At 41.5% G+C, this 22507-nt stretch overlaps 1 protein-coding gene across 1 annotated transcript in view; it reads left to right on the forward strand.

Annotated features, from left to right (window-relative positions):
* The first annotated feature begins 577 nt into the window (after positions 1-577).
* Positions 578-22507, forward strand: part of LOC125484189 (interleukin-12 subunit beta-like) — a 31658-nt gene continuing 9728 nt past the window's right edge. The window contains exons 1-2 of the mRNA XM_048601844.1: positions 578-737; positions 18273-18506. Coding sequence (XP_048457801.1) covers positions 578-737; positions 18273-18506 — 394 coding nt within the window. The remainder of the gene's footprint in view (positions 738-18272; positions 18507-22507) is intronic.

Genomic DNA, 22507 nt, shown 5'->3' on the forward strand with positions numbered 1-22507 from the left:
ATTCTGAATTCCAGATTACTTTTAACCAAATTCAAATTCCATCATCTACCATGGCAGGATTCAAGCCTAGGCCCCTGGGATATTAGCTGAGTTTCTGGTTTTATAGTCTAGCAATTATACCACTAGGCCATTGTCTGCCCTTATGGAAGTATGTGAATCAGTGGGCGGATTGGCAGAATGGTTGATAAGCAAGGTATTATTGCCTTCCCAACTTGATCCAATCAACACAACTTACATTGACATTGTACCTTTAAAAGAGCGAAAAGATCCACATCCAAAGACAGCACATGAGCGTTTTACCAAACAAACTTTGCCACATAGTCATAGCGGACTACAGAACAGAAAAAGGCCATTCGACCCATTGAGTCTGTGCTGGTCAAAAGCAACCACCTAAATATTCTCATCCCATTTTCCAGCCCATCGCCTTGCTACATCAGAAATATTTAGCCAGAGGAGAGACAATATTCATTAGGGGAGGATATTAACTGTCCTGTGGGAGTGAGCTCTAAAGGCTTGAGATGAAATCAAAATGAACACTGTCAAATGATTGAAAAATTGTGAATATCCAAAGTTCTTGATGGCACTGAAGATGATTATGTGTGGAAAAACTGGTGAAGCTGATATTGATGGTCCATATGACCTAGGCAAGTTCTTTTGTTCTGAAGATGAAGAGGAGGAGGATCTTTATTGTGGATTTCAATATGTGACAGTGTATGCTCTGCCTCCAAAGGATACAGGTATTTTTTGAAATATTGAAAACAGCACTCAGTGAAATTGTACAAGTTTGGATGTGTGGCTTTTGTTTTAAATTTGGTATGTAATGAATTTATTGCACAAAATTAATGTTTGTCTCAAGGGATATTGTAATTTATTGATGGAAAGCAATGTTATATTAAAATTCGGCTCCATTTGCTCTCTATATGGGGTCAGAGTTGAGAGGAGCAACCCATGACGAGACCGTGGCAATAGTGAAGTGAACAGGAGAGGGTGGACTTCAACTCCTCCAAACTGTTACTCATATAAAAGCTGACCATCTCACTTCTAACTAAAATCTTAGCCTTAGAAACTTGACTTTTACAAAAGTATGTACATAGTACACTTTTTATAATCCGGCACCTATGGGACCAGGAGTGTACCATTTTTGTTTTTATTCATTCACGGGATGAGGCCATCACTGGCTAGGCAGCATTTATTGTCCATCCCTAATTACCCAAAGGGCAGTTGAGAGTCAACCACATTGCTGTGGGTCTGGAGTCACATGTACGCTAGACCATTGAAGGATGGCAGTTTCCTTCCCTAAAGGACATTGGTGAACCAGATGGGATTTCCAACAATCAACAGTGATCATCATTTAGACTCTTAATTCCATTTTTTAAAATTTCAATTCAAATTCCACCATCTGCCAGAGTGGGATTTGAACTAGGTACCCCGGAGTATTACCTGGGTCTCTGGAATAACGGTCCAGCGCTAATATCGCCAGGACATCACTTCCCCGATGATCAAATATCCTAGATAATCAAGTGGTCCATATAGTTCACACACTAAGTAGTAGAAACATAACACAGGGGTATATACAACACTGTCATACTTCATTTACAGCATAAATCATTTGAATACTAATGCAACTTTGCCTTAAATAAAACTTACCAGCAGAGAGCTTTCTCGCTCAGACCCTCAACTGACTACTCAGATGTTGCTGTAAATTGCAATATTTAAGGAGAAATTGACTCCAAATTGAATCAACAGTTGATATTCCGTGTGGCCATTTGATTGAACAACAAGTATAATTACATTGAGATAAATAAATTAAGAAGGTATAATACAGTGATTGGGTAGAACAATGCAAAAAAATTTTGTGGTATTTGAGGTATATAATTTTTGTAGTTTATTGAGTGTGCCGGTTCATAAGCTGTCTGTTTAAACAAAGTTTGCTGGATCATATCTTACTTTCGCACCTACCAGGATACTTGGGCTTTTCCTATTTTCATGGGATTGTCCCTGGCTGCATGTATGAAAAGCATTTGCTAAGAGTCAACGGTAGTAACATCTCTTTAAGGCTGGTACAAAAATAAACATTTAACCAGCACCCAGTTTCCTTATAATTTCCACCTGCTACCTTGCTTTCTAACACTGTCTGCCTTCTGGTAATGAACGTGTTTAAAGAGACACATGAAAGCATGCAGTTGCTGTTCCCCATCCTGCTTTTGTAGCACCGCAAAGTCAAAGTGCATAGAGAGCCAAGTGCTGGCATGATGGGCTGAATAGCTCCTTCTAAAATGTGATAATTCTGTGACCTGTCCCTAGTACTGAGAGAATGCTGTATTGTCAGAGAAGCCATTTTTCAAATGAGCCCCTCTGCCCTCTCGATTGGCCATAAAAGATCCCACAGCACTATTTCAAAAAGAGAAGGTGGCTTCTCTGTATTAACTCATGCCAATAAGGGAAGAAAAACAAACATTATCTCTGGCCAGTATCGTACTTCTGCTTGTGGGAGCTTGCTGTGCGAAAATTGGACAGCTGGGTTTCTCATATTGCCATTGTGACTACACTTCAAAAGTGCCTCACAGATTGTCAAGTGCTTTGGAACTTCCCAAGGCTGTACTTTTATAAATGCAAACGGTCTTTTCTGTCCTTACCGTCGTTAATCAATGCAATGGTTAAAAATAACGATTAGAGAGGCATTTCCATTTCTTCGGTGTATGAATGCAATTATATTGGGATGTGAAATTTAAACTATACAAGTGTGGGACATTCCTGTTTTAATTGGTGGTGTGCCATTGAGGAACCAGAATTGGTCTCAGTATCTTCCAGCTGGCAGAGGGAGAAGTCAAGCTGATTTCCTCACCCCCACCCCAAGTTGTATCACCATCTAGTGGCAACAGTTGAAAATCACACTCCTGGGTGATAGGAAGAGTCAGGACTGGGTTGACCTTTGAGGGTTGCAATGGGTCATTTGCTTGCTGGCCCTCAATTTCAATCCTCAACCATGATAGCCAGCTACTCGCTAAGATGCAGACTACTCACAGCACACAAGCAGCTCTGTTGAGCCATTCACTGAGTCTCCTTCTAGTTCTCTTCATCTCACCCTGTCAACATATCCTTCCATTTTGTTCCCCCTTGCATGCATATAGAGCATTGTTTTGAATACATCACAAGAAATTCACCTCAGCCACTCTGAGGAGTTTATGCTTCCTGAGCCCCTGTGAGTTACAATGGATAGAATAGATTAGATAGAACCCCTACAGTGTGGAAACAGGCACTTCGGCCCAACAAGTCCACACCAGCCCTTGGAGCATCCCACCCAGACCCATCCCCCTATAACCCACCTAATCTACAGACCCCCTGAACACTACGGGCAATTTAGCTTAGCCAATCCACCTAACCTGCACATCTTTGGACTGTGGGAGGAAACCGGAGTACCCAGAGGAAACCCACGCAGACAGAGGGAGAATGTGCAAACTCCACACAGACTGTTGCCTGAGGGCGGAATTGAACCCAGGTCCCTGGTGCTGTGAGGCAGCAGCGCTAACCACTGAGCCACCGTGCCGCTGATCTTGTCCAATTTCTGTAAAATCAGCATCACACACTCCCAGAGCATGTGTAACACGTTCCTCAGGGCAGAGAAGGTGTTAAGGAAAATTACAAGTGAGAGAAAGGGCTAGAACCGGCGGAACACAGATTCCATTGAAATGCTAGTGGCATGTTCTCCAGGTTTCTTTCCCAGTCGGAGGAGGGGAGTTTATTGAATACTTGTTGGGCTTATGGAGGGAAGCATACTTGAGTGAAAATGTTGTTTGGTACCTCACAAGGACTATTGTAGATAGGCTAAGCTAGCAAAATGGCTGGCATGAACTTTCAGGAGGCTAAGCCTATCCAATTATGGAAGTAGCTCTGTCCTCAACATGTGGCTTTGTGATCTCTGGTCTCATGATGTGGAGTTGACATTGCACCAACCTCGCTTGACCTGGCAGGATGGGCTGCCGGGAGCTTCAAGCTAGAAAAGGTCCTTTCTCTAAACTGGCAGTGTGCCTTCAACACCACCCCACCCTCCCCTGCAACCCAATTCCCAGAAATTTGCTGCTTTTCCAATTCCAACGCCAACTGATCACGTGGGAGTTCTCAATGAATTGCCTGATTAGTTAGGGCATTGACTCAGTAACTGCAGTATGACACGTGTCCATTAACAACAGGATATGAGAAGATCTCAAAGGTGTGGGATGTATTTCCACCAACAAACAAAGTAGACTCTCATCTCATTGTGCCTGGGCTATGTTCAAACTCCAGTCTACAATCTGTCAACCCATGGTTTCCATACAATCGCACTTATCAATTAGAGCAGAAGGTTTGCACAATCAAGGCCCATTCCAGAGATTGTGAGCACAAAATTTAGGCTAAAATTCTGCATGAAGTCCTGAAGCAGCAATGCCCGGTCTGAGTGACTCACAAACTTTTACCTCTATTTCTTTATTTTTCCACTTAATACTAGGAAATATGATAATGTTAACTTTTAACCTTATTTCTTCATTTTTCTACTTATACCAAGAACAACAGCAGTGTTTAACTTTTACTTTGTTTCTCGTTAATACTTCTTTTTTACCTTGGGACCTTCGTACCCAAGATGCCGCCTTGTGTGGTGACATTGTATACTTTTGATGGTATTCCTGTACTTCTGTACTTGAGGACATGACAGTAAAGCTTAAAATCAAATCAGAGAGACCCAATCTGCCATTTGTCCCAAGCATATCTGATTTGCAAATATTTTGCCCTCTCTTCCACTGTTTCAGATTCCCTCCCCACTCAACTCTGTTTCCAATGGGGAGCCTGAATCATCATCCACTTGCTAAACATTTTGCCAGCTGATTTACTTGTTCTGCCTTTTTCCATGCTCTAAAAGCAGCCTGGGGTGGGAAATGTCAAGAGGCAGTGGTCCTTTGACTCTAAATGTAAGTCCAAAGTGTTGATAAAGACAGGATGAAGAATTTAGAGTATAAATCACTTGAATACTAATGCAACTTTGCCTTAAATAAAACTTTCTAGTTGAGAGCCTTCTCACTCAGACCCTCAACTGACTACTCGGACGTTGCTGTAAATTGCAATGTTTGGGGAGAAATTGAGAAATTGACTCAAAATTGAATCAACTGTTGATATTTCGTATGGCCATTTGATTGAACAACAAGTATAATTACATTGAGATAAATAAATTAAGAAGCTTTAATACAGTGATTGGGTAGAACAATACAAAAGATTAAGGGGCTATTGTGGTGGGACAGCCATTGAGAAACTGGACACCAAGCTAGCGTTTTGAAATGGGAAACCATTTCTTCTTGTGGTGGTGCCTGTGGGTGGGGGAAGAGCATGAAGGACAGGAAGGAACTTGTTCTCATTTCTCATTGGCTTTTGCTAATGCCTATGTGTTGAATATTTGAGCAATGGGAGCCATTATTAACCTGGCTGAGGGGTTTCCAATTTTTTTTTCTCAGTTATAAGTGTTCCTAGAAATGGAAGAATTTTTTTTGTGTCATCAGCAAACCTACTAGCTTGGATTGGCGTAATCCATTTTTGGTATGAGGAGGCGTAATCATGTATAAAACATCATCTCCTGTCAATACATTGCTGTCGAAAATCACCAAAGCAGGCTTGACTTCAATAGGGGCAGACAAAAAGCAATAAGGGTAGGTGAAACAACGTGTTGTCTTCGACAGTATCTGGTGTCCATGTTTGTGTTAAATATATCTCAATTTATTCTGTGTTTTTACATTTTAAGTATGTGCTATTGCCTTTTTATCTGTTTGTCTTCACAGTCTTTTAGTTATATTTGTTTTCGATGCAATTGCAAAATAAGAAAAAAGTAATTACCTTAAAATTGCACTTTGTTTGATCGACATGAACAAGATCTCCAAATGCAATAAGATAGAATCTTCTGAAGTAGATAACTATTTGTTGCATGGATAAAATTATTGATTGTTCTGGCAGTTCTATAATTAAGGTGAATGACAGATCAATGACAGTTTCCAAATGGTCTCTTAAATCATTATCTTATATATTTACATGTACCACAGACTGAATCGATCACTTGGAAAATTGCTGCAGTTTTTTTTTAATCTGTTATTTGCCCAGAAGATTTAAACTGTTGTTAAACTCTGGGATAGAGGTCTCATGGTGTAGTGTGGTAGGGACACTGTACTCTCAGATGTTCTGGGTTCAAGTCCTGCTCTATGGTTTGACGGCAATGGAAAGCATGTTCTCAATGTGACTAAACAGGTTGATTGTGTCCTTCCAACCTGCCTATGCCAAGCAGTAAGATTGGGAGAGACTGCCTGATGAAAAGTGGCACTCTGTAAGCTACAGCTTCTGACAGGGGTCCACAATTTGTTCTAGGAGAAACAAGCCCTTGAGAACAGATATAAGTATCTGCTACAACTGCCTCACCACCTTTAGACATTAAGAAGTCCAAAGCTCTAGTCATCTCCACTGCTGATTGACTGAGAGTAGAATAAGAGTTAGACAAGTTGATTGTTGAACTTAATCCTTCTGCATTAAACAGTCTGGCAGGCAATCTCTGATCTCCATAGGGGAAGTTAAATCTGTGTACACAGATACTGTTGATCAAAATGAGATACCTGTCCTTAGCAGAAACCACTGTTAGCAATTGGAGCACAAAGACCATTGAAGACATTTGTTACCATTTTCCTGTATCTGTTGTTTTAGTCGAGACTCAGTAAGGAGCAAAGTTTGTTAAAATAGGCACCGGGAACAGTTATCCTAAGGAGTTCAAGTCACCCTTCAATATAGCCAGCAGCCTTAGTTAGGCTGCAATTCTCAAATAACTCATTTCGAAGAAACTGATTGAAAAGTTTGAGAAGTTTAAGTAATGGGTTCATGGGTTCTTAGTATGGAGCCTGTCTTGTTTAGTTCTTCCAGACATTTGCATTTATTTTGAATATGAAACTATTATTTTTCTTTTGCCAGATACAACTGTTTCTCACTTTGCGTTTTTGTTTATCTCCTAATCATTCACATTTCAATATCCTCTCATCTTCACTCTATCTCTTTAGCTCTCTCTTTTTCTCCATTCCCGCTCCCCTCCTTTGATTAGCTATGGTCTTTCTGGAAGTTTGATTACTCTTCTGAGTTAATTGCTTTGGTAGTCTACCTTTGATATCTTTTTTCTTGTTGCTTTTGATTAAATTCATTTCTTAAAAAAAATGTTTTGAAATGATTTTGCTCCAAGCAATTTATTCACACTGCCATCAAGGTATGGTATGAGTGAGTGGATCAGAGTTATATTGTGGCTGTACTCTCGCCCCTGACTTAGAAGGCTCCATGATCAAGCTTCACTCTAGGGTCTTGAGCTCAAAGACCTTGAGTGCTTCTTCAGCAGGTGCGGACAAAGAAATAGTTGGAGGTTCGCTGTTGAGAAGTTGCAGTGATTAGTGGCTACAAAAGATTTCATTCAGCACCGCTCAAGACACCTTAGGGAAATTCTCCCAGGACCCTCGGCCAATCCCTTAGTCAAAAATAAATGCTGATGTTGTCATTTGTTGACTGAGTGTGCGACGTTAAAGTGTGCAAATTGCCCAGACAGTGAGGTGACAACAGTGACTACTCTTTGAAAACACATCATTACATGTAAATGCAACGAACAAGAACAGAAATTGCTGATAAATCTCAGCATCTGTGGGGTGAAAGCAGAGTTAATGTTTCAGTTTCGGTGACTCTTTATCCACAGATGTTGCCGGATCTGCTGAGATTTGCCCACAATTTCTCTTTTTGTTTCAGATCTCTGCATCCGCAGTTCTTTGTTTTATTATAATGAAAGTGCAAGTTCTTTATTTTGCAGCAGTCTCTATCTCTCTCTCCATGCTTAATGCTGTGCTTCGTCTGGTTTCTATAGGTTTTATGAAAAAAATTCTTGAATAAGGGGATGCCCGTTAAAAATAGGGCTATTTTAGGGATAAATAGGGATATATTAATACCTCAAAACGCAGCAGATGTGTAACTTTTAAATAGTTTTAAGGCAGAGGTAGATAGATTCTTGAATGCTGAGGGGATGAAAGATTAAATCAGGGATGCACAGGAATGTAGAGCTGTTGTTAAAATCGGATCAGCCATGATATTATTGAATGGCAAATAAGGCATGAAGGGTCAAGTGGCCTACTCTTGTTACCTTATCTATTGCACCTATCATCATAAACACATCATGAGATCCACCTCGGATTCATAAAATCTATTGATGCAAAGCGGGCCGGCTGTATGCAACTTGAGTGCAAAGTTTTGGTTTCTCAATTTATGATCTTTTTTCGACAAAGATGGTCAATGTTGGGGGAGAGAAGATCTGTTTCACTTTGACTTTAGTTGCAAAAGCCAAATTGTGAAGAATTGGCAGCAAGGTTGACATTTTGCCTAATATTCTCCTAAGTGTGGCATGGTGACCCAGCAGTTAGCACCGGTGCCTCATAGCACCAAGAACCTGGATTCAGTTCCAGCCTTGGGTGGCTCTTTGTGTGGAGTTTGCACATTCTCCCTGGGTCTGTGCACTCTGGTTTCCTACCGCAGTCTAACGACGTGCAGGTTAGTGGATTGACCATGCTAATTGCATTGTAGTGTCCAGGGATGTCCTGGCTAGGTAAAATGCAGGGTCCCAGGGATACTCTTTGGAGGTGTAGTGTGGACTTGATGGGCCGAATGGCCTGCTTCTCCACTAGTGATTCTATTATTTTCATCGATTAGAGACAGAAAAGAACAAAGGAGCTCTGCCCGGAGAATTGTGCCACTATTGTAACGTGGGAGAAATACAGCACTCAATCTGCATAGCAAAATCCCACAAACAGCAATATTTGATTTATTTATTGTCACAAAATACAATGAAAAGTGTTATGGAGTGTTGCCACTCTCCAGCGCCATCTTAAAACACAGAAATATAAACCAAAACACAGAATATAAGGGCAGAAGCATAAAGAAATTTTTTTTAGAAGTGTCCAAATTTAAAATTCTTCTTGTTAAGTGCTCCACCAAGGGTCACTGGCCATGTGCCTGGTGGCCAGGCACAAGCCCTCTTTGTTGCCTCTAGAACAAAGTGCCCTCTCTTTGGTGCCATCTTGCCTCCAGCGACGCCCTCACCCCTATGAGTCCTCGCTGGAGGTCGAGACAATGTTCTTTTTAATGATGCCGCTTGAGAACATACGTTACCCAGGACATCAGGGTCCTCCTGTTCATCTTCAAAACAGCACCATGGCATCTCTTACTTGCCTCAGTTTAATGTCTCAGCTGAAAGACAGCACCTCTGACAGCGCAGCACTCCCTGACTACTGCAATGTAGCAGATGTAGTCATCGACTAGATATTACCCTTTGTGTGGTGATCTAGAATGCAAGGGCAGTGTTTTAGGCTAAACTGTGGCAGATTTAAAACAGAAATGAGGAGGAATTAGTTCTCTCAAAGGATCGTGAATCTGTGGAATTCCCTACCCCTCAGAGCAATGGACACCCAGGGCAATGAATAAAGACAAGGTGGAGATAAACAGATATTATGAGGATTGGGCAGGAATATGGTGTTGAGGCCAAGATGAGATCAACCGTTGAACGGCAGAGCAGGATCAAGGTGCAGAATGGCCTACTCTTGCTGCTAAGCTCTTACGTTACACCTTCTCTAGCCTTCAACCCATGGCCATCTGATTTGGATGTGAGGGATTCACTACTTAGACCAACCGACTATACTTAAAAACTGGACACTGAAATCCCAGCAATTTGGTGATGGGATACTGGCTGATAGGAAGCTCATTAATATTTAACGGGTAGGATAAAAAAACTGATAGTGTAGAGGCAGAGACTCTGATGGGATAGCTCCTGAATCGAGAGCGAGGCAGGAGGATGCTGGTATCTTGGGTTGTCTTGGTTAGATATTATTGGTTACTGTGGATGGAAGAGCTCAAAGCTTGTCAAGTTGGTTAAATTGTAATTGTTTCCAGATGGGTCTAAGCCAACAAATGAGCGGAGACTGGAGTGGTATCTTTTTTGAGTGCAGGAATACCTAATTTACAAACAACTGACTTACCAATTCTTGTACTTGCAAACGTGACCTCCTACAGGGGAGTAATTTTAATGATCTGACATATGAACAGTCCCTGTACTTACAAACGGCTCCTTTCTAGACCTACTTTGTATTCTGACTTGCGTACAGATCTAATTGTGAAAAGACTAAGAATAGAATCCATTTGGATTGCTTGTAATTGTATGTGATAGCTCATATGGATAGCTAGCTCAGTCTTGTTGCAGCTATAGCTCAACTGCTTCTTCCTGACTTCTCAGGGTCGCAGGTTCAACTCCCACTTCAGTGTTAAAAAATGAAGGCCAGGTAAGAAATGAAGGAATGAACTCCCGTTCATTAATGACAGCGTGCTGCACTGTCAGAGGTGCTGTCTTTCAGATGAGATATTAAAACAATGCTCCAGCTGCCTGCTTGGGTGCATGTTAAAGATCCCCTGGTGCTATTCCAAGGAAGAGCAGGGGAGGTGATCTAGCCAGCATCTCCCCTTTAATGAAGACCACAGAAAAGATAATCATTGCTGTTTATGGGATCTCACCACGCACAAATTGCTGGCTGGGTTTCAGTACAGTAGCGACTTCACTTTGGAAACATTTCATTGGCTGTGAAGAGCTTTGAGATGTTGTTGTTGCAAAGCGCTTTATAAATGCAAGTCTTCCTATCCTTGTGGTTTGCTAAAAAGGCACTGACTGGAGAATTGCTCTTGGCTGGACTCTGGCTGTTTTGGACATTGTGCTCTATTTAATCCGGTACAGTCCTGGATGCAATAGCATAGTATTGCAGCACCATCCTCATGTGCAGTGTTGCACCACTCCAGTGCGGCACACATCATTATGTGGATGGTTGGAAATCTGCATAAATTGCATCATCCTTCAAAGTTAAATTAAAACACCAGAGTCCTGAACGCGAGCAGAACCTCACTGCTAGGTTACTACGTAAAATGCAAAAATCTACACAAGTCATTTGTGAGCTTCTGCTCCTCCCTCTCATTTCCCCTCAGGAAGAGATTCAGTTTTCTGTCGATGGTTAAACCCTGGTTGAGAACCAGTCAGTTTTAGTCCAGTGACCTCTGAGTCATATGGAGGCGAGGGAATAGCACTAAAAGTGGAAGAATCATGAGGTCAAAGTTGGGCAGGTGTGGCACTGGAAGATATGAATGACAGGGTGAGCAAGAGGTGGGGGAAAGCGGGGTTGAGGAGACAGAAACAGGAGCAGACAGACAGGCAACGAGGCAGAGAGGGATACAAAAAGCCGACAATTGGAAGGGATCGGGGACAAGTGTGAGACTGAGGAGGACTTGGTTTTTGAATCAATTATGTATTATTGTCGAGGTCCTGGAAAGTATTGTTTTGTGTGCTAACCAAACAAATCGTATCTTACATCAGTACATCAGAGCAATAGAACAGAATGCAGAATATAGCACAGAGAAAGATCAACCCTGCTATACAAGAGGTCCATTTCAATGTCTAATAACAACGGGGGAGAATCTGTTTTTGAAGCTGTTGGTACATGTTTTCAAACTTTTGTACCTTCTGCCTGATGGAAGAGTGTGGAAGAGAGTATAACTGGGGTGGGAGGGGTCTTTGATTATGTTGGTCGCTTTCCCAAGGCAGCAGGAAGTGTTGACAGAGTTAATGGATGGAAGGCTGGTTTGCGTGATGGACTGGCTTGTGTTCGTGACTCTCTATAATTTCTTGTGGTCTTGGGCAGAGCAGTGGCTAAACCAAGCTGTGATGCATTCGGACAAGATGCTTTCTTGATAAAAATTTGTAAGAGTTATTGTGCACAATGCTGAATTTCCTTAGCCTTCTGAGGAAGTAGGTGTGCTTTCCTGAGTATAGCTTCAACATGGATGGACCAGGGCAGATTGTGGGTGATATTTACTCCCAGGAACATGAAGCTCTCAACAACCTCCACCTCAGCACCATTGATATAGACAGGAAAATAAACTGTGCGAGTGAGCAAGAGAAGTGACATAAAATCAGTGCCAATGGTGGAGACAAAGAAGCAAGTTTGACAGCAACAGTGAGAGGGAGAAAATAGGAAATATAGACGACAAACCGAAGGAACGTAGCAGAGCAATGAAGGCAAACGCAACGTAGGGCAAGACAGATACTGACAGAGGAAGGTGAACAGTGACAGGGCATTGGGATGGCGGTATGGGAAGGAAGAAAAGAAAAGAAACATAGTGAGTGAGAAAAACGGAGAATTTTTTTTTTATCAGAGTAAACATGAAGCGATGAGGCGATGGCCTAGTGGTATTATTGCTGGACTATTAATCCGGAGACCTGGGTTTGAATCCCGCCATGGTAGATGGTGGAATTTGAATTCAATAAAATATCTAGAATTAAGAATCTAATGATGACCGTGAATTCATTGTCGATTGTGGGGAAAAACCCATCTGGTTCACTAATGTCCTTTAGGGAAGGAAACTGCCATCCTTACCTGGTCTGGCCTACATGTGACTCCAGACCCACAGCAATGTGGTTGACTCTGAACTGCCCTCTGGACAATTAGGGATGGGCAATAAATGCTGCCTGGCTAGTGACACCCTCATCCCGTGAATAAATAAAGGAAAAAAAAACAGCGGTACAGATGGAAATCTGGGATAAGCATTAGCATCCAAAGTTGGTCAGGGTGGCCAACATAACATGAATGTGCTGGCCTTGTCTGGCTCTAAGTACCTGAAGCCTTCAAAGCCAACATGATAGATTATCCACAAAACGTTCACTGGCATGTAAACAGAGAAACAGAACAATGACAGAGGTTTTTTCTTTGACATTCGGAAAATACCTAAAGAAATGAAGCATTTAAAAGTAAGAGAGATGTGAAGCAGGAGATTAATAAAATATAATCCATTGGAAAAGAAGTGACAAGAAGCTACCTTAAGTGATGGTTTTGTGTTTAAAACATTAGAGTGATTAAGGATCTTATTGTCTTTATCCTGCTTTAGATGTGGTTCCTCTTCCTTCGCCTGCTTGTTTCTATTGCTACGTTGGCCAGTTGCTCTGAGTTGGACAGATTTCCAGACAAATGTAAGTGTCTCAGATTCAGATTTTCAAGCTCCGTCTTATATATTGTTGGCTTTGCAGTGAACACCAGCATCGAAAGGAAAATACATTCCTCTTCAGACAGGACAACTTTAATGTAATTTGTTAAAACAAAATAACAGCAGCTTAAATTCATATGAACATACAAATAAAAGAAATAGGCCCATCTGCCTTTTATACAAATCATTTCTATGAATGTTTGATGTCCCAGCACTAATCCCTGTGCCACACCACTCATTACATTTTGCCAACCCAAAACAAATTCATTTACACCTACTGTCTCCTTCCAGATAGCCTAACAATTTTCTATCCTGTTCTGAAGAAGGATCACTGGACCTGAAACGTTAACTCTGATTTCTTTCCACAAATGCTACCAGACCTGCTGAGATTTCCATTTTAGTTTCAGATTTCCAGCATCCGCAGTTGTTTTAGTTTTCAATCTTTTATCCATGCCAGTATGCTACCTTCTACACCAGGATCTTTTATTTCCCACAATAACTTTCGATGTGGTACCTTATCAGATGCCTTCTGGACATGAACGAACAGTACACCCATCAGTTCCCCTTTACCTACATCATGTATTACCTCCTGTAAGAACTCTAATAGTTTGGACAAAAAGATTTCTACTTCACAAAACCATGTTGCCTCTGCCTGATTATCTTGAACTACTCCAAGCACCCTTCAATAATGAATTTAACAATAGCTTCTAACATTTCCCTATGACAGATCTTAAACTCACTGGCCTGTGATTCCACCAATTTACTCAGTACCACTTCGCTGATGATTGTGATTTTCCCAAGTTCCTTCCTCCTTCCCATTTCCTGGTGTATCGCTGTATCTGGGATATTATTTGTATCCTCCACAGTGAAGACTGTTAGAAGATACCTACTTCATCCATTGTCATTTTCTTACTTTATGTTATTAATTCTCCACGTTTATTTTCTACAGGAACAACACTCATGTTGTCAACTCTTTCCTACTTTAAATATTGATAGAACCTCTTACTGTCTGGGTTTATTTTTCTGGCTGGTTTTCCCTTGTACTCAAATTTATCACGCCTTATTAATTTTTTGGACACTTTGCTGTTTGTTATATTCTGTACAGTCTTCTGACCTGGCACCTGAATTTGCATCATTATATGCTTTTTTTCTTTCAGTCTGATGTAATTTTTAACATTTGTAGTTAACAATGAATGGTGGGTCAGTCCCTTGGAATTTTTCTTAATTGTCAGATTGTGTTGATTCTGTGTTTTCTGAAATATCCCCTTAAATATATGGCACTGCATCTCCAGTAATCTATCCTTTAATCTGAACTGCTAATTCACTTTAGCCAGCTCTGCCTACGTGCCCTCAATTAAATTTAAACAAAGTCATCTCATAGCATCCCTACAGTGTGGAAACAGGCCCTTCGGCCCAACAAGTCCACACTGACCCTTGATACATCCCACCCAGACCTGTCCCCTATAACCAACTAAAGCTACACATCCCTGAACACCATGGGCAATTTAGCACGGCCAATCCACCTAGCCTGCACATCTGTGGACTGTGGGAGGAAACCCATGCAGACATGGGGAGAATGTGTAAACTCCACACACATAGTCACCCAAGGGTGGAATTGAACCCGGATCCCTGACGCTATGAGGCAGCAGTGCTAACCACAGAGCCACCATGCCACCCTCAAACATATTCTGGTTATTGCGACTTAGGGAAACCTTCATGATTCATTAGTAATTAATCCTACCTTGCTGCATAATATGATGCTGCTTGGCCTGCTGTGTTCATCCAGCTCTGCACCTTGTTGTCTTAGATTCTCCAGCATCTGCAGTTCCTACTATCTCTGACACATTCTCTATGGTTGTCTCCAAAACATGCTGCTCTTACAAATTATCCAAAAAATATTCTGTGAACTCCTCATAAAGGCTGCCTTTGCCCATTTGTCTTTTCTGATCTATATGCAGATTAATATTTCCAACGACTATCAACATGCATTTCTGAAAATCTTTCACTACTTCGTACTATGAGAACCATGGTGTGGTTACCCATTGGGTGGCCTGTACACCACTCCCACAAGTGACTTCTTGACTTTATCATTTTTGATTTCTACTCAAACTGTTTCTACATCTTGGTTTTCTAATAATATTTCAGGTCTCTCTTAATGAGCTAAAACAATCAATAAATAATACCCCTGCCATTCCCAAACATCCTGTACAATTCAAGATTCAGGTCCCAATCTACTTTCACTGCAACCAAATCTTTGAAACAGAGACCAGACCATAACTGTTTATTTCCAGTTGCATAGTTTACCTGTTTTGTTGTGCATTCAGATACAGGGCTATCAGTTTTATCCTTTTACTCTCTCGGTAAATGCTCATCTTATCTATTGACTTATGCTTAGTTTCAGACTCTGGACCCCTTCTTGTTATAGTTGTTTCTCATTTCTTTTATATATATATATATCTTGGATTAGCCTTGTCTCTACTTTTTGATTCACCACAGATTCCTAAATTATTCCCTTGCACCCACTATTCAGTTTAAAATCCTTTCTCCTTCCCAAGCTGTAAAGTTGCAAGAACACTGGCCTCAGGAATGGTTCAGGTGGAGTCCATCCCATCGCGACCAAAGGCACTTTCCTCAGGATTAGTTCCAGTGTTTCACAAACCAGAATCTCCCACAACTATCTTTGAGATGCATATGGTTCTGTCTAAGCTGATTTCGCCCATGCAGAAATGATCACTTATGATGTTCTGCTTCTTAATTTGACCCCTAGCTCCACATATGGACTCTGCAGGACTTCCTTTTTTGTCCTGTCTATTTTGTTGATGCCTACATAGCTCATTCCCTCTTTTCTCTTCTGCCCAAATACCACCTTTATTAGTTTAATTTATTTCCATCAACCATGATGGTGAGATTTGAACCGACGTTCTCAGAACATCATTCCAGAATTCTGGATTACTGGTCCAATGATGTTAACACTGCTGTCTAATTACTGACTCTCTCCTCCATCTCCAACCAGGTCTTCCTTCAATCTCCTCTGCTTCCAAAGAACAATCCAAATTCTCCCACCTCGCAGCTAAATTCCCTTGCCCCTTGCACAGTTCTGGTAAAATCTCTTTTGCATCTCTCAAGGAGTTTCACAACTTCCCTGTAGACAGATGGTCTGAACTGCACACAGTACTGAACCTAACCAGAATTTATTTAGATTCTAAAACTTCCTTCCATTTTTACTATTCTAGAAAGTATACGCGTTATTAACTCTTTTCTCAATATGTCTGACAAAACTCAAAGGTGCACATGCACCTCCAGTTCAATCCTACTTGCCTTATATTAAATGCATGTTTCATCCTCTTTTTCCACGACTCCAAAATGTATCTCGTGCATAAGTCCATTACCTCTCTCATTTAACTGAAGACCTTATCCATTATAAGCAAGCAAAGCAGGCATTGTTCTCATGCAGAGGAATATACAAGGGAAATCAAATTAAGGTGTTAAAAATACAAGCCAAGCATTTGTCGCAATTTTTGTGAACGACTCCATGGATTTCTGCAGCACTTCAATGTAATAAAACATCTCAGATACATTACAGTAGCGTAACCTGACAAAATGTTAGCAAGGTGGGATATTAAGTGGGTTGGTTAACAGCTTGTTCAAAGATGTGAGGATTGACGGTTTCTGAATGTGGACAGAGAGACAGAGAGAGAGAGAGAGGAAGAGGAAAGATATGTGTGCAGAGCCAGTTTCAGAGCTTAGGAACAAAAACAAAGTTGCTGGAAAAGCTCGGCAGGTCTGGCAGCATCTGAGTTCTGAGGAAGGGTCACCAGACCCGAAACGTTAACTCTGTTTTCTCCTCCACAGATGCTGCCAGACCTGCTGAGCTTTTCCAGCAACTTTGTTTGTGTTCCTGATTTACAGCATCCGCAGTTCTTTTGGTTTTTATCAGAGCTTAGGACCTATTTTTGTGACTCCAAAGCCTTATCGGACCATAGGGCTGCTCTCTCATTAGAGAGAGAGATGACTGGTGGTGATTTAACCTAAGGGACACCATGCCTTAGGTGAGGGAGAGAGGTTGAGAAGGATGGTCCTTCACGGTAACCTCACCCGGTGCAGGATTTGAACCCACACTGTTGGCATCACACTGCTTTGCAAAGCAACTGTCCAGCCAACATACTGGTCTTGGCCAGAGTTGGCAGAAAACAGCATTCTCTTAAGGACTGAACCCTGAAGCGTTTATGGAGAAAGGGAAGGGGCAAAGCCATGGAGAGATTTGAATGTGAATGTAAGAATTTTAAGTTTGAGGCACTGGTGAGCAGTAGCTCATCAAAGCACAAAAGTGGATCTTGTGCAATGATTAAGGCCAGAATGATAAGTATAAGGTTGTCAAGAAGACTGGGTGACCAGGAGAGTATTGGAGTGGATATGTGGAAACATAGAAATGAGGAGCAGAAGTAGGCCATTCGGCCTGTCAAGCCTGCTCCGCCATTCAAAATGATCATGGGTGTTCCTCGACCTCAACTCTTATTCCTGCTTCCTCCTCATAACCATGATGCCTTTAAAGATTGGAAAGATAAGTGTGTTCCTTGAAAAAGAAAATTAGTAATATGAAGAAAGGGGAGACAGGTGGGGATCAGACTGGCAGAAAAGAAGGGGAAGACACAGGTTAATCTTACATTCTTAAAGAGCTTGCAATAATAGTAAGGGAATGTCTGCTCCCAACTCATCATTTCTCAACATAAAACACAGTCAGAGACAACTTAACAACATTGCTAAAAGCTGCTTTCTTGCAATGTAATATTTTGGAGTTTAGTATTCTAAACCATCCCAAAGATTTATACTTCACCATATCTGACTAAACTCATGGTTACAGCATGATGTAGCTAAAAGAGCACTGAGATTACAACCCAATTGTTTGTGTTGGTGATATTGAAGGAAGGATGCTAAGAAGGAGAACCCCACTCTATCATTCTTTTAAATGGTGCCAAGGAATCTTAGTGTCTAACTGCTAGGCTGATGGAGCCTAATTTAACATTTCCACCGCAACGCTGACAGTGTGACTCTCCTGCAGTATGGTATTGAGAACACCAGCCTAGATATTATATGTGTTTGGGTCTCTAGAATAAGGCTCAAAGTCTCAGCCCCTGCTTCAAAGATGAGATTGTGACTCTCAGAGTGACTGTTTCTGACAGTGAGTATCGTGGAACGGACAGAGAGCATCACTTTGACATGCAAGGCACCAGCTTCCACTGAGGTCACCTGGAAACTGGACGGAGAACCTTTTCCGCCAGGGAGGGAGCTCACCCTGGAGAATGTGGATCAGCCAGATGCTGGGAATTACACATGTTGGCAGAATGGGACAATGGTGAACCACACCTACTTGGTGATCAGTGAGAAGGATCAATCACCCATCTTTTCCAATACAAGTAAGTGGCACAGGGGTGGGGCTGAAACAATGGGAAAATGTGGATGACTAGTTTCTTTATGAGATATTGTTCTTTTTAAAATATATGCTCTACCTCACAAACAGTAATCCCCACTCCTACTTATGAAGAACTCAGTTTAACTGCTTGGCTCCACAATTATTAGACCATAGATCCATAAAATATAGGATCAGAATGCAGCCATTTGGCCCATTGAGTCTGTACTGCCATTCGATTATGGCTGATATGGTTCTCAACTACATTCTCCTGCCTTCTCCCTGTAACCTTTGATCCCCTTACTAATCAAGAACCTATTTATCTCTGTTTTAAATACACTCAACGACTTGGTCTCCACAGCCCTCCGCGACAATGAGTTCCACAGATTCACTACCCTCTGGCTGAAGGAATTTATCCTCATCTCAGATCTCAAGGGTTGTCCCTTCACCCTGAGCCTGTGCCCATTAGTCCTGGTCTTTCCTACTGGTGGAAACATCTTCTCCACATACACTCTATCCAGGCTTCCCAGTATTCTGTAAGTTTCAATAAGATCCTCCCTCATCCTTTTCAACTCCATCATATACAGACTCAGAGCTTTCAAAGTTATATGGTAAGCCCTTCATCCCCTGGATCATACTTGCAAACCTCCTCTGGACCCCCTCCGATGCCAACTCATCCTTCCTTAAATAAGGGGCCCAGAACTGTTCACAATATTCCAAATGCACAGCCTCAGCAGTACATCTCACTCTTGTATTCTAGCCCTGTTGAAATGAATGTTAACATTGCATTTGCCTTCTTAACTGTCAACTGAACCTGCATGTTAACCCTAAGAGAGTCCTGGACTATGACTTCCAAGTCACTTTGTGCTTCAGATTTCTGCAACCTTTCTCCGTTTAGAAATTGAAGTATCAATGCTCTGTCGATCTAATTGTAGCTGTGAGGAGTTGCGTTTGAATGTAGTTACAACCACAAGATCGAACACCACTCTGTGTGAATCATTGAATGATGCAATACGGAATGAGGTCATTCGGCCCATCAGATCTGCTGATTTTTTGATGGAGGACCAATTGCTCCCATTCGCCTGCAGTTTCATCAGAGCCCAGCAAGTTTTCCCCTTTCAAGTCTTTTGTCTCGAGACAGTTTATTGTTTAATCTACTTGCACCACCTTCTGAGGTGCAGCATTCCAAATCACATTGTGCAAAAATAATTCACCATCTTCCTGCTGGGTCTTTATCAATTTTCTTAAACAATGTTTGGGACAGTCACAATTCAAATTCTGGTGAATTAGAATCGACAGCATAAAAGTACTTCAAGCTAACAGAAATAAAGACAAAGAAATGCATCAAATACTCAGAGGGTTTAGCAGTAAAAACACAGGAATTAGGAACAATATACCATACGACTCATTGTGCCACACCCATGGTATAACCCAGTGTAGCAAACAGAATACGTGAGCAAGGAGGTGATATCAAACTTGTACAACACATTTGTTAGACCCCAGCTGGAGTAATGTATGCAGGTCTTGGTGCTATAACATAGAAAGGATGTGAACACATCAGAGAAAGTGCAGAGATAGTAGGAACTGCAGATGCTGGAGAATCTGAGATAACAAGGTGTACAGCTGGATGAACACAGCAGGCCAAGCAGCATCAGAGGAGCAGGACGGCTGACGTTTCAGGCCTAGAGAAAGTGCAGAAGTGATTTACAAGAATGGTTCCAGGGATGAGGAACTTCAGTTCTGAAGATAGATTGAAGAAGTTGGGACTGTTCTCCTTGGAGAGAAGAAGTGTAAGAGGAGATCTGAAAGGGGTTTACAAAATTATGGGCCGGCTGGACAGCGTCGATAGGAAGAAGCCCTCCTTACTTGTAAAAGGAACAAGAAGGTGAAGGCATAGTTCTGAATTGATCTGTAAAAGAAACAAGGGTGAATTGAGGACAAACTTTTCACAGCGAGTGGTTAGTGTCTGGAATGTGCTGCCTGGAAATGCGGTGGACGCAGATTCAATTGAAACATTCAAGAAGGATTTGGATGGTTATTTGGATAGAAATAGCCTGCAAGGATATGGGGAAAAAGCAGGAGATTTGCATTAGGTTATGATGCTCATTTAATGAATGTTTGCAGACACAATGGACCGAGGGCCCCCCTTCTACTTCAATAGCACTTCTGTGATTCTGTGAATATGTTCATGGCTGGTCCTGTCCATATCATTTGATGCCGTGTGAGACCAAAGTTCTGTCTCCCTAATCGTAAACCTATTATAATGAAGCATCCACACACTCAGAGGGTTGAGAACTCCAACCCACTTACAAAACGTTGAGTGAACTAATTTCTCCTCTTCATCCTCAAAGATTGGGCCGTTATCCTGAGACTGTGGCCCCACAATTTTCCTGATATCAGGCTCCTGTCAGCGCCCTTACCTTTCAATGTGAACACCTCTCATAAGAGCTCAAGAACTAGGAGCAGGAGCAGGCCATTCAGCCCCTCAAACCATTCAATACGATCATGGCTGATTTTATCTCGGCCTCAACACCACTTTCCAACCCACTACCCATAACCCTTTAACTCATTAAAAATTAATTTAAAATCTGTCTCCTCCTTAAATTTACTCAATGTCCACCTCAATCTGAGGTATTGAATTCACAGAGTTATGACTTATGAAATAAATAATTTCTCCTCTTAAATCTGCTAATCATCGTCCTAAAACTATGGTCTCTCATTCTAGATTGCCCCACAAGAGAAAACATTCTCCCTATGTCTACTTTGTCAATTCCCTTTAGCATCTGATATACCTCAAATAGATCTCCTCTCAACCTTCTAAACTCGAGTGAAAATAGGCCTGCATCGTGTAATCTCTCACCATAAGGCAAATCTATCACCACATCTGGAATTAAACTTTCTCCAAACTGCCTCCAATATATATACACTCTTCCTTAAGTAAGAGAACCAAAACACACCATGTTGACTTGTTGTAATCATATACTATAAAAGGTTCTAGCATTTTCCTCATGACTGTTGTTAGACTGAACTTGCTGTGTTCTATCTCCCTCTTTCATTGAACAGCACTGTAATATTTCCCAACATCCAATTTTGTGAGATTATTCTCAAATTTCAGGAATTTTGGAAAGGTATGTGTAGGACATCTACTATCTCTGCCATTATCTCTTTGGAATAGGCCTGGAAACTTGCTGACCAAGTTTATCCTATACTTTTTCACTGTTAATAATAGTTTCCTTTACTTGAGCTACTCTCTCTCTTATTGAATGTGCATAAAATCTCTAAGAATGCGATCTCCTTGTCAACAAATCAGCATCCTGTTCCTCAAGCCATATAAATTGTTGTTGCATTTGAAATTTGGTCTTCTTGCCATGTCCTGCAAGGCAAAATATTACACCAACATGTCACTTTATACAACAATACTTAAGTTCTGTACTACCAACAAATTATGAAACAGGTTGTTAATGTAAAGAACACTATTTCTATTAACAAACTCAACAAATATTTTCTACTGGTTGTTGCCAACAATTGCAGTATTTTTTGAATAAGCAGAAAACAGTCTGAGGGTCTGAGATATGCTGGCATCTGTGTGGAGATACCCAGGAGATATCTTTTTCCACTGGGTCTCTTCCCTCCTTTCCAGCCCCTTTGTAAAACACCACATATTCTTTCAGACAATGTGGGTGGTCCTGGCTCAGTCAGCATTTATTACCCGTTCCTAATAATCCTTGAGAAGGTGGTGGTGAGCTGCTTTTCTGAGTCACTGCAGTCTTTGGGGATTGGGACACCACAGCGCTGTTCTGGAGGGGATTCCATGATTTTGCCCCAGCGACACTGAAGGCACGGCGATATATTTCCAAGTCAGATGGTGAGTGGCTTGGAGGGAAGCTTGCAGTTGATGGTGTTCCCATGTATCTGCTGCCCTTGTCTTTCTAGATGGAAGTCGTCATGGGTTTGGAAGGTTCTGTCTAAGGATCTTTGGTGAATTGCTACAGTGCAACATGTAGATTC

Source organism: Rhincodon typus, chromosome 1 (assembly GCF_021869965.1).
Source record: "Rhincodon typus isolate 14 chromosome 1, sRhiTyp1.1, whole genome shotgun sequence".
NCBI classification, from domain to species: Eukaryota; Metazoa; Chordata; class Chondrichthyes; order Orectolobiformes; family Rhincodontidae; genus Rhincodon; species Rhincodon typus.